The sequence below is a fragment of the Rana temporaria genome, chromosome 1 (genome assembly GCF_905171775.1).
Source record: "Rana temporaria chromosome 1, aRanTem1.1, whole genome shotgun sequence".
Classification (NCBI taxonomy): domain Eukaryota; kingdom Metazoa; phylum Chordata; class Amphibia; order Anura; family Ranidae; genus Rana; species Rana temporaria.
In genome coordinates, this window is record NC_053489.1 from 623,596,865 (window position 1) to 623,613,723 (window position 16,859).

Genomic DNA, 16,859 nt, shown 5'->3' on the forward strand with positions numbered 1-16,859 from the left:
TTTTAAGACACAATAACATCATCACTGGGTTTTTGTGCAATGCAGATACATCATACCTAGTTGGGAGGGGCTGGCAGTGTCCTGTTCACAGCTTACTAAAATCATCACAGCCCCCATTCAAACAGTAGGCTGGTTCTTGGGAGGAGTTGATGGGCGGATGTCAGTCTAGAGAAATGGGTGTTCCTAAGCAGGTTAAATTTGCATGCAGACCACACCAAGTAAAGTCTGCATGTAATGCTGAGCCTCCATAATTGAAAAAGCTGCCATCCAAAGAATGCCAGGGCAGGCTATGGACTGTAAGGCTGGGGAGGAAGGGCTTGTCTCTTTGACTCACTCTAGCTTCTATTGCACACAATGTACAATGAAACCTGAGGAAGCAATTTTGGCACAGGAGAGGAGACTGCACAACTGTGCAGGAATAAAGGTAAGACCGTATTTGAGCTTTAAGATACAGTGCCTTGAAAAAGTATTCATACCCCTTGAAATTTCCCACATTTCGTCATGTTACAACCAAAAACATAAATGTATTTTATGTGATGGGCGAAAACAAAGTGGCACATAATTGTGAAGTGGAAGGAAAATTATAAATGGTTTTCATTTTTTTATACAAATATGTGAAAAGTGTGGCGTGCATTTGTATTCAGCCCCCTTTACTCTGATACCCGTAACTAAAGTCTAGTGGAACCAATTGCCTTCAGAAGTCGCCAAACAGGATCATGAAGGCCAAGGAACTCGCCAGACTGATCAGGGGTAAAGTTGTGTATACGTTTAAAGCAGGGGTTGGGTTATAAAAAAATACAAATGCACGTCGCACTTTTCACATATTTATTTGTAAAATAATTTTTCATTTTCCTTCCACTTCACAATTATGTGCCACTTTGTATTGGTCTATCACATAAAACCCCAATAAAATACATTTATTTTTGGTTGTAACATGTCAAAATGTGGAAAATGTTCAAAATGTGTGAATACGTTTTCAAGGCACTGTAGCTAGCACTTTATATTATTTCTTCTGTTCAATTCATAGTTTTGTAAATTGTGTCTCTTTTTTTAAATATTTGCATTGAGTGTTGTAATGTTAGAACAGACTGGTTTATTTTTTGTTCCAGGTGGTTTGATGTGCTCCAGAAGGTTTCGTCTCAACTGAAGAACAGCATTACCAATGTTACGAAGCACCGAGCAGACAAGGTACAGCTTGCTTCATTTATAGGTTCTTCTGACCCTCCTGTCTGTGTTTTTAGGAGGTGATTGCCTGGAGACTTATCAGTCAGAACCTCCTACTTGCAAGAATCTAATGACCTTTTATAGCCAATGTACACACATACAATTTGGCTATATAAGGTTGGAAGAAAGCAGTATTGCGCTCTGTTACTTTCTGCACTAGAATGGTAAAGGTCTCTGGTTTGTCTACATTTTACCTCTTTCTGTGCCTGAGAGTTTACTTAAAGTGTAACTCCACTGTCTCATTCATATATATATATATATATATATATATATATATATATATATATATATATATATATATATATATATTAGCATTTGCTTGCTTTGTTGCCCACCTCTCGGTTGGTCTTTTGGGCATCCAAAAGGCTTTATTTATAATCATGCTAGATACTTAGTTGATTCAAAATTTGCAGGATTTGTCTTTTTTCTTTACGTGCCCAGTAAGCATGTGGTTAATACATGGGTGCTCAACCTGCGGCTCTCTAGCTGTTGCCGAACCATAATTCCCATCATACCTCTGCCTTTGGGAGTCATGCTTGTAACTATTAGCTTTGCAATGCTTCATGGGATTTGTAGTTCTGCAACAGCTGGAGGGCCACAGGTTGAAGGTTAATACCTATTTTCTTTTATGTACTACAGTGTCTTGATTATTCAGTTGTAATCATTGTTATAAAAATTAAAGGCTAATTGTTCATCTCTTTTATTCTTTGAATTTTTTTAGAATACTATTCATAACCATATTCGCCTGTTTGAGCCCCTGGTGATTAAAGCGTTGAAGCAGTACACCACCACCACATCTGTGCAGCTGCAGAGACAGGTTCTCGATCTTCTAGCTCAACTTGTCCAACTTCGAGTCAACTACTGTCTGCTAGATTCTGATCAGGTAATATCCTTCACTCAACAGGAGACCGTGGTTTCAAAAGTCTTTCCTCAACAACTAAGCCCCCTTTAATTTTTATTTTTTTTAACATGACTGAATATAGAACATTTATAAAAACGTAATTAAAAGTACTTTTAATCATGCACTCTTTTTGCTCCTTCAGGTGTTCATTGGTTTTGTGCTGAAGCAGTTTGAGTACATTGAAGTAGGTCAGTTCAGGTAAGGTCCTCTTCTATATGGCCTGAATGCCAGATCAGATTTGGATTTGTGTGCAGATGATATCCCATTTACTTGTTAAGTTTCTTTTGTTAAATTGACAGGGAATCGGAAGCCATCATTCCCAATGTGTTCTTCTTCCTGGTATTGCTGTCCTATGAAAGGTACCACTCTAAGCAGATCATCGGCATTCCTAAAATCATTCAGCTGTGTGACGGCATCATGGCCAGTGGGAGAAAAGCTGTGACCCATGGTATGTAATCTTTAAATCTTAGGGCTCATTTACACCTTTCGGAACTGTTTTATTATAGGTGTTCTGTAGTCACAGCATATGCTTTCATTTTAGAACATCAGCATTGTAAAAGCAATTGTGTGTGTGTGTGTGTGTGTGTGTGTGTGTGTGTGTGTGTGTGTATATGTATGTATGACTGCTGTCTTGCCACAACTTCCTTGTTTCCTTATATGCTGTATATCCTTCTGCTGTAATGTTTACATTTAATTTCTAACAACGATATATCCCATGGTACCTTGCTGCCTGTGTTTCGTCAGATTAGGCGACCCGTCAGAATGTGCAATGGAAGTGACGTTGCGTTGCTGCCATCTTGCTACACCCCACACTCATCCACAGTAAGGATACACTGAGAAGGGGGCAAGCGGACATCTTGTTACACCCATCAGAGTTTTGCATTTTTCACTTATTTTTAACAGCAAACTAAGTTTATATAGTGAAATACAGTACTTGGAACTCTGTGTAAATATTTAGATGTTGAATTTTAAAAGCGGCAAACTTTTGTCTGATTAGCAAACCCGTGAGATGAGCAAACTCGCCTGTGGGTGTAACAAGATGTCCGTTTTCCCCCTTCTCAGTGTATCCTTACTGTGGACGAGTGCGGGGTTTAGCAAGATGGCGGCAACAAAACGCCACTTCACCTACCAATTCTGATGGGTCGCCTAATCTGGCGAAACACCTGCAAGCAGTGTTTCCTGTACTGACTATGCCTTTGACAGGCCTTATTTCATCACCTCTGTAGTTCAGAAGGCAGGCTCTGTGAATTTTGTGACACACCAGTGCGTACCCACAGGGCATAGTGAATATGTGTCACAGAATTCAAGGAAGTTAATGTGTGGAGATCTTCACAAAGTTTGACTACAACTTCAATACTGTTCAGATTAATAGAAGTGGGCTAGAAACTATTGAAATCATTTCTAGTAGAGATAAATATATTTTACATTTTGACCATAGATGAGCTTAAGACGGCCCTTAATTTGAATGGGATACCCACATACATTTTTGTTATACAGCACGCTTCAATGCATGGTACTGGGGGGGAGATACCATTACATTTTTATATTGTAGAGGGATTAGTGTTTGGAGGATGATACTAGAGCTACATATTCTAAGGGGTTTACAACTGCCTCAGACATGGGCTTTTGCATCAGTGATAATCAGGAAATGATTAAATGCCTGATCTTGACAGCTTACTTAGAGGATCTCCACCCTAGAAAGAAGAAAAAATTTAAAGCCAGCAGCTGAAAATACTAAAGCTGCACGTCCAGGGATCCAGCGCTGTCCTCACTTGGGCTGGATCTTTGCTGGTCTGTGGGAGTGGGTACCTATCAAAACTCGCCCTCCCCCCCAAAAAAATTATAATGTTCCAAATGTGGTAAAGGATGGAGGAGGAGGACATAATGTAGAATTGGGTGAAATTCCACTTTAAAGAAGGTAGTAATCGCTATTGGTTTTCTGCTGATATAGACTGGTGTCATGCATATCCCATGGGAAGAGCACAGGTTCCTTTTAAGAATGTAAATACAAAAAGCCAATAACATTGAGTAAGGGGCCTGTCATTTTTCTTATAGCAGGCTTGAATTTCCCAGGCAAAATCCAACTAAGCTGAAGAAGCCCGCGGCAGGAGAATTTCTGCCTTGGTTGCTTAAAGAGAAGCTCCAGTCTGGATTTTTTTTTTTAAGTCCGCAGCTACTAATACTGTAGCTGCTGACTTTTAATATAAGTACACTTACCTGCCCAGGGGTCCCGTCAATTCATTATCTTCATGATCCTGTATGTGTCGAAGAATGCAGCAGAAGGAAGGAGGAGGGGCCTGAAATTCACGTAAATCGCCGATCTTACCCAGGAAGTGGGAGCAGGTAACTGGGGAAGCTCCGCTTGTTTGCACCCTCCCCCCCACTTAAAGGAGAAGTTCACCCTTCGTTACATGTTCCACCCATTTTTAGGGTGTAACATATTACAAATGGACCGACCCCCACACCTCCCCGATCGCTACTGTGACAGCTAGCAGGGTTCTTCTCCCTCCCCGCTAGCTGTCACAATAAAAAAAAAAAAAAAACTTTGCAGAGTGGGGCTTGTTCACTGATTGACAGGGCTCTGTGCATGGAAAACTACAAAATTCGACAGCCTTTTCAGCCGTCGGCTTGTAGTTTTCAATGAACTACCACTGTGGTAGTTCATTCATGCTTCCTGTCAGATTGTATCGGTATGTACGGGCAAGCAGATACACTGGCAGATCTGTAGGCACCCCGCATGGCATTGCTTCACAGGTTCCAAAAATATTCACTTTTTTGTGTTTTTTTTTTTTTTCTAAAAAGTGAACTTATCCTTTTTAATGCTTACACACGTACAAACTTTTCAAGATATGGTGGGATTGAGCATTATTTCTTCAATGTCTGTAGTGAATTGTAAAAGTATTAACTATATAAATGCAGTGTGTTTTATAAAATTTAGATTTTCTTGTTGTGTGTGTGTTTTTTTTTTTTTTATGCAAACATGTCATTTAGTCTTTTGGAATATAAGATTTTGTGTCTTTCTATATTTGCCTCTCTCCTTACTGCAGCTATTCCAGCCCTGCAGCCCATAGTCCATGACCTATTTGTTTTACGAGGAGCCAATAAAGCTGATGCAGGGAAAGAGCTGGAGACTCAGAAGGAAGTGGTGGTGTCCATGTTGCTCCGACTTATCCAGTACCATCAGGTCCTAGAGATGTTTATCTTGGTATTGCAGCAGTGTCACAAAGAGAATGAAGACAAGTGGAAGAGGCTCTCTCGGCAGATAGCGGACATTATTCTGCCTATGTTGTCAAAGCAGCAGGTCAGTAACTCCTTAAGTCTTCTTTATTGGCTATGGAAGTGTTTGGTAGCTTCTTTAGGACATCATATGATTTTATTTCCCTTCCATATACACCCCTTTTCAAAAGCCTATAAATAACAATGGGACTCCACCAGGGCAACGTAATGCCAAAATTTGAATCTCTTTGGCAAAGACCAGGCGTTCTGGTGTGGAAATCGCACCCCAGGAGTCTCCTAGGGAGATGATGGGAAAACCCGTATTTCAGTTTATTACCAAACCCATGAAACTAAAACATGCAGTTTTGGATATATTTGGGTCTCTAAACTGGTTGTTTGTTAAAAAGAATAATGTTAATGTGTCTTATGTTATGTCTTTAGATGCACATAGACTCCCATGAAGCTCTGGGTGTGTTGAACACTCTTTTTGAAACTCTTGCTCCCTCTTCCCTACGTCCTGTGGATATGCTGCTGAGAAGTATGTTTGTCATCCCATACACTATGGTAAGTGATTAGAGCATGCATGGTTTTAGCGATATTGGTAAAAAATAAATAAAAAATGAAATTATAGGGGTTTTAACGTTTCTTGCTCTATCCAAAGCTAAATTAGTCTTTTTTATTTTTAGAAACATTTTAAGGGCACGAATTATGTTTTTATTTCTCTGGTCTTTTAATATTTGCTTATTTACTGCAAAAGTGGCACCTAAAATTAATGTGGAATGATTTGCATAGCTGTGCACTCGCCTTTTAAAGCTTAACTCCACTTTCGTGGGGCAAATAAAGAATAATATAGTGCGATACAAGTTTGCAATTTCTATAAATGCAATGCAATATGGCTACATGGAGGAGTTCTGTACACAGAATGTGTACTGACCACTCCCCAGAAACATAATTTAATGCTTGTGTGATTGGCTCACCAATTTTCCCAGAAGTTTTGTTTTCTCAACAAAAGTGAAGAGTTACACTTAAAAGAAAAATTGTACTTTCATCTGTCCCAGTTCAGTGGAGAAGTTTACTGAACCATCAACTGGGAGATGCACAGCTGCCACTTCAGAAGACTACTGACCACACTTCTCTTATTTTACACGTGTACCATAATTGCTTTCCAGTCTCAGACCCCATTCACACCTCATGCCGCGTACACACCATTACTTTATGTGAAAACGACATTTTTAAAAACGTCAATTTAAATGACCGTGTGTGGGGGAAAACGTTTTATGTCTTGTGAAAAACGACCAAAAAAAAATTGAAGCATGCTTCAATTTTATGTGTCGTTTTTCAAAACGTCGTTTTTGTTTCACAAAAATTGACCGTGCGTAGCAATAAAACGACGTTTAAAACAACGTTTTTAAACCCGCGCATGCCCAGAAGCTAGTTATGAAGCGAGCTTCAATGGAAAAAAGTGGTGAACGTAACCTCGCTTTGCTAGAGCATTGTGAAAAAACGATGGTGTGTAGGCAACATCGTTTTTGAAAATTTAAGTTTCAAACGTCGTTTTTTACTTCACAGAAAATGTTGTTTTTTTCCATCACATAAAGTGATGGTGTGTACGCGGCATCAGTGTTTTGTAGTTTTAAGCTTTAAGCTCCAAAATGCTGGAAGATAGAAAAAATTATCTATTATTCTCTATGGAGTTGGTTCACATGTCTGCTCCAAGTTGCCAGAAGCTCAAAGTTCTGGAGCGTTTTTTATAGCTCAAAGTGGGCAGATTGGTGCATTTTTTTTTTTTACTCTTTTTGCATGGATACGCTTGATTCATTCGTGTTTTTTAGCTTTTTTTTTTTCCCTGCTCAAAAGCAATAATTTAATTGATAATAAATTGCAAACCCTTAACCTTAATCCTAACCCCCTTAACCCTCTAACTAATACAATACATAAACCCTAACCCTTGCCTCCTTACAAAAATAAATAAATCATAAAAACAGATGAAAATGCTAAAAAAACATAGCAACAAATGATGAAACGGGTGAGATTTTTCTGTTTTGGCCAAATTAAACATCAAAGCTCAAAAACACTTTAAAAACAATGTACACAAACGGTCAAAAGTGTGATGCATAGGTGTGAATGCATCCTCAGGAAGTCCCTTCCTTTGGTCTCTATAGCGGATGGCCTTTCCATAGGAATAAATGGTGATGGTGGCACACATGCATGGAAGAGGAGGAGTCTGATTTGGACCCTTTGGAAATGGTGGCCTGTCAGATTCCACCGAGGCAAACCGTAAATATAGTGGGGACAGGTATCTATACAAGTTGGGAAAGTTAGCTGAAAGGGATGTTATTTTAAAGGAGAACTACAGCGGAACCTTGGATTGCGATCATAATCTGTTCCAGGAGAATGCTCGTAAACCAAAGCATATCAAAGCGGGTTTTCCCATAGTCAATGAAAACGAAAATAATGCGTTCCACATTGACTTCTATGGCATGCAATGTGGCCGGGGTGGGGGTGACGGGAAAACCTTGGAAAGGCTCGGGGACAGCTCGGCTGAACCCTGAAAAACCTCGGAAAAGTCTCAACTGAGTTTTTGCGAGCATTTCCGATCGGCTCGGCTCCGGCGCCCCCACACCTCTGGCCAAACGCTGTGGCTTGAATCCTGCTCGTTTTGCAAAACAAGAGTCCAGGATTTTTTTTTTAAATGTGCGTATTGTGAAATGCTTGTTAACTGCGTTACTTGCAATCCTAGGTTTAACTGTATACTAAAAGTATGACTATCTTTAAAATCAGGAATATACTCTTTAATTTTTGGACTTGTGATGAAGGGATTACATGTAGGACTTGATACATAAAAGCTGTGAGATGAGGAGAAGTTTATTAACCTACATTAAAGCCTATGTTTCCTTTGAGCAGGCCTCTGTGAGTACTGTCCAGCTTTGGATATCTGGAATACTGGCCATCCTCAGAGTTCTCATCTCACAGTCTACAGAGGATATTGTTCTTTCCCGGATCCAGGAGCTTTCCATCTCCCCGCTTCTCATCTCATGTCCGAATATTGCCAAATTGCGGGAAGGAGAAATTTACCAACAAAGTACTGAGAACTCTGATGAGCAGAGCCAGGAAATGGTCCCACCTGAGGAGACGTTCTCTCGGTATGTAATGTTTTGTCTTCTAATTGAAGTATGCAGCTTAATCATTGACTGTAATCTCATGTGTAAGATCAGCTCAACCACTTGACCCCTCTTCATAAACAGGCCATTTTTTGCGATACGGCACTGCATTATTTTATCTGACAATTGCGCTGTCGTGTAACACTCTACCCAAATAAACTTATGTCGTTTTTAATTTTATTTTTTTTCCCCCCCACAATTGGAGCTTTCTTTTGGAGGTATTTGATCACCACTCCATCTTTTATATTTTTTGAGCTATAAACAAAAAAAGACTAACAGATCAAATAATTTTTTTTAAGAAATGTAAAAAAATCTAATTTCCTCATCATCAATTTGTGTTCTGCTACATATTTTTGGTAAAAGAAAAAAAAAGTTAGTGTCTACAATTCTATGGTGTGTGTGTATGTATATGTGTATGTATGTGTGTGTGTGTGTGTGTGTGTGTGTGTATATATAATTATAGTGCAGTGCTCCAGTGAATAAAAAAATTATAATAATAATATGAATATAAAAGTCTAAATAAGTATGATCATCAATGAAGTTGAAATTAAGGACCTCCACCAAAGCTTCAGTGTGCAGACAAGGAAACACACCACACTCTTGTGCAATCAGTCTGCTTACCAGAAAGACATTATGGGCATAGAAATCAAATGATGCATAGGTCAGTGGCAGTCTCACTCCAAACAGGATGTATGGATGAAAATGATGGTCCACAAACAGTGTCAAAGGTAAAGGACGTCCAAAACTCACAAGGACCCAAAAGTGTACATTGCGTTCATCAGCAGGAGTGTAATCAAAAATGCAGAGAGGATACAGTAATAGTGAAGCCCGTAGGTAAAAGCAACACGCAGTTTTATTGTATGGTACTTACAGGAACAAACAGGCATCAAAACATATAAGAACTCTGCGGCTCATAGCGTACTTGTATCGGCCAGCCTAACATGTTTCATCCTATGTGGATATCATCAGATATATATGTATGTATTGGAATTTTTATTTATTTTTTAATACTAGTAATGGCGGCAATCAGCAGCCTTATAGCGGGACTGCGATTATTGTGGCGGACATTCTGACACTTTGTGGGAATTGGTGACACTAATACAGTGATCAGTGCTAAAAATAAACTGTCACTGTACTAATGACACTGGCTGGGAAGGGCTTAAACATCTAGGGTGATCAAAGAGAATAATGTACCAGTGTTTTTGTGTACTTTGTGAGGTGCTTTTACTTAGGGATGTGATGGATCTTCTATGCCTGTTTTGCCAGCAAAGAAAATCCACCACACATATATGTGTGTGTATATATGTATGAATTTTTTTCTTTTTTTAGTGTGTATGTGATCCTTTGCAGACCGGCTGCAATGTAGCAGTAAATATGCTATAGGGTTGTTAAGCTAGACCTTTCCACCATTTGTTAACATCTACAGTGATTCCGGAAACGGAAAGTATTCACAGCGCTTACATTTTTCCACATTTTGTCATGTTACAGCCTTATTCCAAAATTGATTGATTAAATTCATTATTTTCTTCAAAGCTCTACAAACAATACCTCATAATGACAACCTAAAATAAGTTTTTTTTTAAATCTTTGCAAGTTTATGAAGCACCAATTACAGCATCAAGTCTTTTTGAGTATGATGCTACAAGCTTGGCACACCTATTCTTGGGCAGTTTCTCCCATTGTTTTTTGCAGGACCTCTCAAGCTCCATCAGGTTGAAAAGGGAGAGTCGGTGCACAGCCATTTTCAGATCTCTCCAGAGATGTTCAATTGGGTTCAAGTCTGGGCTCTGACTGGGCCACTCAAGGACATTCGTTGGGTTGTCATGTAGCCACTCCTCTGTTATCTTGGCTGTGTGCTTAGGGTCTGTAACGGTCACCACCGTTTACGACCTTCCATCAACTAGGACAGCTTATCTGACACTCCAACCAACAGGACCCGATCCATCCCATTTCCCAGAATAAGACGAGACACAGCTCTGTGCTTTCTGGTTTCAAATGCAAGACAACTTTAATGGCTAGTTTCAGTCTTATATACAGTACAACAGGTTACAGAAATCACAGGAACAATCAAATGCTCCACCCCCCTCATCACACCATGGGGGGGGCTTCAATCACATTCTTTTACATAATGATATTCAGAGTTAATTATCCCCCAGACGTTACATCTCCGACAAGTACATTCCACACATAAACAGTATACATAATGAGAGGTCTAGGAGCCAGGCTGACTCTCTGTTTCAATCCACAGAAGCAGTCTTGGTTAGCATCTCAACAGCCTCACACAATGGAAGGCCTTTCAAGAGCCAGGCTCATTTAACGTGTCACTAGCCAGGGCTAATCATTGAAAAGAGTCATTATTGACCGGTAGGGTCACAATATTCTTTACAGACATTAAAGGATATATGGTAGATTGCTGCCCATGTTAAAACAAGCCAATATATGTCTCTTTATTTCCTGGCTCAATCTGTGCCCAAAAGTGACTCCTGTTACAGGGTCGTTGTCCGGTTGGAAGATGAACCTTCGCCCCAGCCTTGGGTCCAAAGTGCTCTGGAGCAGGTATTCATTAAAGCGGGAGTTCACCCGTACAGAACACTTTTTTCCCTTAGCTTCATGCTCATTTTGTCTAGGGGAATCGGCTAGTTGTTTTAAAATATGAGCTGTACTTACCGTTTTACGAGATGCATCTTCTCCGCCGCTTCCGGGTATGGGCTGCGGGACTGGGCGTTCCTATTTTAATTGACAGTCTTCCGAGAGGCTTCCGACGGTCGCATCCATCGCGTCACGATTTTCCGAAAGAAGCCGAACGTCGGTGCGCAGGCGCAGTATAGAGCCGCACCGACGTTCGGCTTCTTTCGGCTACTAGTGACGCGATGGATGCGACCGTCGGAAGCCCCTTGGAAGACTGTCAATCAAGAAGGAACGCCCGCTCCCGAAGACCCATACCCGGAAGCGGCGGAGAAGATGCATCTCGAAAACGGGTAAGTACTGCTCATATTTTAAAACAACTAGCCGATTCCCCTAGACAAAATGAGCATCCATCTAAGGGGATTGTTTGAAAAAAATTGTTTTATGGGTGAACTCCCGCTTTAAGGATGTCTGTACGTTGCTTCATTCATCTTTTCCCTCAATCCTGACTAGTCTACCAGTTACTGCTGCTAAAAACCATCCGCACAGCATGATGCTGCCACTAACATGCTTCACTGTAGGGATGGTATTGGCCAAGTGATGAGCGGTGCCTGGTTTCCTCCAGACATGACACTTGCCATTCAGGCCAAAGAGTTCAATCCTTGTTTCATCAAACCAGAGAATCTTGTTTCTCATGGTTTGAGAGTCCTTCAGGTGCCTTTTGGAAAACTCCAGGTGGACTGTCATGTGCCTTTTACTGTGGAGTTGTTTCCATCTCATGGGTGCAGTGTAGCATGACTGCGCAATTTTCATTCAAACTGTGACGGTGCTGAAATTTGTCCTGGGCAGGAAGGGGTGAAAGTGCCTGGGATAGAAGACTTCTATGAAGTATATTGTAGACACATTTAAAAATGTTTGTCACACCTAAACTCTCAGTTCACGCACTTTAAACGTTTCCTAAGCTTCTCTCAAAAAAGCACTTGTGATGGGTTTGTTTTTTCGTTTTTGTTTTTTCAGCCTATATATGCATGAACACACAGGCTAAAATTCAGTAAAGTTGCTTCTACAGGCTGAAAAAAAAATAAAAAAATGCCAAACGCGGCATTGTTTTTATGTCCAGTATGCACAAAGCCTAATTTTATTTTATAAAATTTTGTTTGTCAAAGCTCTGTCTCTCCAAGCTGACTTCAGATCTTTGTGTGCACTATTGTTTCACAATCCGCTTTTAAAATAATATTCTCTATTCCATGGTGTTTGCTGTTATTTACCCTTTTTTTTTTTTTTTTTTTCACTGAGCAACAAACTTAGATTTGTAGAAATTAGACCATAATTTAACTCAACTGACTGACATTTTAAAGTGGCATATGCCTGCTGATCCTGTGTGTGATGCCATCTGTCTAAGTAGTGAGCATATTGCTTTCACATCTGCTTTCTGCAGAGACCGATTAGTGCTGTTACAGAACTCTGTTCTCTTCATGATGTGACACTATGCTTGGCATTCAATTCTTGATTTGAAGCAAAAATCGCACTACATTTATTTTCGGTCTCATGAAAATGTATCTTTGGTTCACAAAATCATGCTTGCTGTTTTTTTTCAAATCAAATAAAAATACCCTAGTAATCTATTTTCTAAAATATTACCCAAGCATTTGCCGTTTACAACTTTTTACGCTACTGGCTCGTGCTCTCTCAATGGTGCCTCCCTGAACTTCCGGTCTTTACAGGAGTGAGTTAACAGTGGACATTGCAGTCTGGAGCCAGTCTTTTAGCCTGGAGAAGGGAGGGGGTAGGAGAAGCGGGGGAGTGCCTTGCCATCCTAGGCTATGAGGTTGTGTGTTTTTTTGGTGCACTCGGTGCAGGGAGACACAAATCTAGTTTCTGCATTCAAGGGTGACTACATAGGATGCTGCAGGAGAAAGGAACCACCCTGAAAGAGTAAACATTGAACAGCTGTCATGGCACCAGTGTAAAGTGGGCATAAACTACAATGATTGAGATTTATCTACAGGTAAGCCTATAATAAGGCTTACCTATAAATACAGTAAATATCTCCTAAACATGCACTGTATTCAGTAGAAAAAAGGAAGGAGATAGTATCCTCACATGTAGTGAGCATGTGGATACTTAATGTTATAAAAGGTGCCACGTCCTAATAAGTATGAAGAGAAAAATAACTAGGGGCGAGTTATTGGACTTTTCAGGCACTGTATGCTGGTAAGAATATAGTCGCACAGAGAAAATTTCTGTAAAAACGGGTTTATTTTAACATAAAAAAATTACAGTTCACAATAAAAAGACTTGACGTTCCAACAGAACTATCTGACAAACTAACTGGACATTGCAAAATGCCTCCAAAGCATAACAGGAATTTATGGACTAATAATCATACATGATCATGCAAAGTTTAAATAATAAAGTGAAGACTTTTTTATATATACGAGAAAAACTGTCCTGTATGATGATGGAGGTACAGACCTAAAATGTCTGAAAGATGGAATTTGCAGTGTATTGACTCGACCGGTTTCGCGCATATTTCAGCGCTTCTTCATGGAGTCTCTAAGGTATAGTTTGCTGCAAGACAAAGATAAAAACAGGGGGGGGGGGGAGAGACGCATACATAGTAGAGCAATTAGATATCAAACAATTTGATAAATGCATAGATTGATGAGCGTGTGAAAGGGGCCAAACACTCTCTGTCAGAAAAAATAAAAAAAATTGAAAAGGAAAGGGGAAAGAGAGAAAGAAGAAACAGATTCAACAACAAGGTGGTCTCTTTTATTGCCCTTGCGGTAGTCCCTAAAAATGAACGGGGGGGAAATTGGGACAAATTGATATTACAAAAAGAAACCTTATGGATTGAACGCCTTATGTCCCCCTGGTCTCAATGAGGCACAATCTTATAAACCCTTTTTATAAGAACAAGTTACCACCTGTACCTGACTCCCCCCATTATTCATTATTTTTATATAAAAAAGTCTTTACTTTACTTTATTATTTAAACTTTGCATTATCATGTATGATTATTAGTCCATAAATTCCTGTTATGCTTTGGAGGCATTTTGCAATGTCCAGTTAGTTTGTCAGATAGTTCTGTTGGAACGTCAAGTCTTTTTATTGTGAACTGTAGTTTTTTTATGTTAAAATAAACCAGTTTTTAGAGAAATTTTCTCTGTGCGACTATATTCTTACCAGCATACAGTGCTTGAAAAGTCCAACAACTCGCCCCTAGTTATTTTTCTCTTCATGCACTGTATGCAATGCATACTAGTACATTATAACTTTACCTTGCAGGTTTTTAAAAAAAGGAAAAAAGCATGGCGGTATACTACTGCATTAACCACTTGCCACCTGCCCAACGTCAAATGGGGCGGTGTGGCTCTCGTTCTGGGTGGATGTCCTATGACAGGGGCGCGCGGCGGCCGCGCTGTGTTGCTAGGATCTCTGTAAAGAGCCATGGCAGCGGCTCTTTAATCATGTGATTGGCTGTGTCCAATCATAGCCGGTCACATGTTAACATGGAGATGCCAGTAATTGGTGCTCCTCAGTTCACACTGACAGAGTGTGAGGAGAGCCGATCAGCGGCATCTCCGCAGAGGACATCTAGGCATGTTAATCAGGGCACTGATGATCAAAAGTGCCCACCAGTGTCAGCAGTGAGTGCCCACCAGTGCCAGGAATCGTAAACCATTAGTGATGCCATTCAGTGCTGGCTATCAGTGCTATCTATCTGTGCCTATCAGGGCCACCTATCGGTGCCCATACGTGCGGCACATTTGTGACTCCTCATCAGTGCCACCTCATCAATGCAGCAGATCACTGCTGCCTCATCAGCACCTATCAGTGAAGGAGAAAAATTACTTATTTACAAAATTTGCTGACAGAATTTATTTTATTTTTAGGAAAAAATGAAAAACTCAGTTATTAAATACCACCAACAGAAAGCTCTATTTGTGTGAAATTATACAAATTTCACATAGTTAGTGTAGCATGACCTTGCAATTGTTGTTAAAAGTGTGACCGTGCTGAAGGCTGAAAAATGGCCTGGGCAGGAAGGGGGTGTAAGTGCCCTGTATTGAAGTAGTTTAACAAGAACATAAGCATCGACTATAAGATGAAAAAGCTGCATACTCAGCAGCTGAAAGTGTAGAAAGAAACTAAAAAGTTTAGATTATAAAAGGGTCTAGTATGGATGTATAGGATCCCAGTACATGAGATCATAAAAGGGAATTGAAAGGGTGTGGTAGAGGTTAGTATTGAGGGACAGAGAGCACCCACCTCCATCAACAAAAATAGTAATAATCGATCTGATCTATGCTGTTTCTCAGATACTAACCTTTGACTTAAGTGTGTGATCTGTGACCTACTCATACCATTGTCTGTTCTATCAGGATAGACTTGAAGGCGTTTGAAAATTTGTAGATTACCCACCAAGAATTTGTTTGAAAATGAATGCAATGGCCCTGGCTTATGAAGCCTTTCTAGTTTAGAGGTTGGAGAAGAGGATTTCCAGTTTATATGATCCACAGAATTAATGCCGTAGCATCAGGGAGATTCTTGCAGTGCAAATACTGTAGTACAGCTTTCTTTGCAGCAAGGAGAAAAGTGAGCAGCGCAGTAGTGACATCTCCCAACTCTCACTCTAAACACGAGTCAGGGGCACAGGTCACATCAGATATACAGATTTACAGCTTTAATGATGTAGGAATGGGTATTTCACTGCTACTTCTCAGGAGGGATTCAAGACAAAGGGTTGTTTTTCAGGTACTGCTTAGGTATGATTAACATTTCTAAGTGCAGATCTTCACTTTTTGAGTTGAGGTCCGCTTTCACTTGGTATTTAAAACAGGCTAAATTTAGAACATTTTGGTTCCACATTGTGAAGCATAGCCTTTTAGTGGCACTTATATGGGCAGGCAGGTTGTGTTTGTGCATATACATATAAACATACCATGCTAGAAAATATAAAAAATAAATAAGTAAAACTAGAAACAGTGAAACGGCAATCCTCAAATAATCTTCAATAGACAGTCCATATATCACATGCAAGTTAAGTGAACTCTCCACAAAAACACAACCAGCAAATGTGCACCTCCACCACATGAATTGCGCGCTTACCAAAAGGCAAGCTTGACAAGCCTGCAAATGTGGATCAAACTCAGGACCTATATCCAGAGGCAGCTCCACAGGGTTTAGGTTGAATGAAGCGTATGGTAGATGGAACCAAGTAAGCTCACTCATCGAACACTCAGGGTTAACATCAGTGGTATACCCAAAAACGAAACAGAACTCGCCATAATGTGAATCATACTACCATTGATTTAATAAAAGTTTAAAAGTTATGCCGCGTACACACGATCGGACATTCCGACAACAAAACCCTGGATTTTTTCCAACGGATGTTGGCTCAAACTTGTCTTGCATACACGTGGTCACACAAATGTTGTCGGAAATACCAATTGCCAAGAATGCGGTCACGTACGACGGCGCTATAAAAGGGAAGTTCAATAGCAAGTTTGCCACTCTTTGGGCTCTTCTGCTAATCTTGTGGTAGTAGAAGTTTGGTGCGAGATGATTCACGCTTTTTAGCCTTGGGCTTTTCAGTCCGTTACAGCGTGATGAATGTGCCATCTCCATTACTAACACTAGTTTTACCAGACCGAGCGCTTTCGCCTTGTACTTGATTCAGCGCATGCGTGGATTTTGTTGGAAAATATGAGAACCAGCGCTCAAAT

The 16,859-nt window shown here is 40.1% G+C and overlaps 1 protein-coding gene across 2 annotated transcripts in view; it reads left to right on the forward strand.

Annotated features, from left to right (window-relative positions):
- Positions 1-16,859, forward strand: part of HTT (huntingtin) — a 261,043-nt gene that overhangs the window by 125,750 nt on the left and 118,434 nt on the right. For both annotated transcript variants that reach the window (XM_040335343.1, XM_040335344.1), the window contains 7 exons: positions 1,110-1,188; positions 1,946-2,107; positions 2,268-2,323; positions 2,425-2,573; positions 5,173-5,426; positions 5,783-5,905; positions 8,246-8,484. In XM_040335343.1, coding sequence (XP_040191277.1) covers positions 1,110-1,188; positions 1,946-2,107; positions 2,268-2,323; positions 2,425-2,573; positions 5,173-5,426; positions 5,783-5,905; positions 8,246-8,484 — 1,062 coding nt within the window. The remainder of the gene's footprint in view (positions 1-1,109; positions 1,189-1,945; positions 2,108-2,267; positions 2,324-2,424; positions 2,574-5,172; positions 5,427-5,782; positions 5,906-8,245; positions 8,485-16,859) is intronic.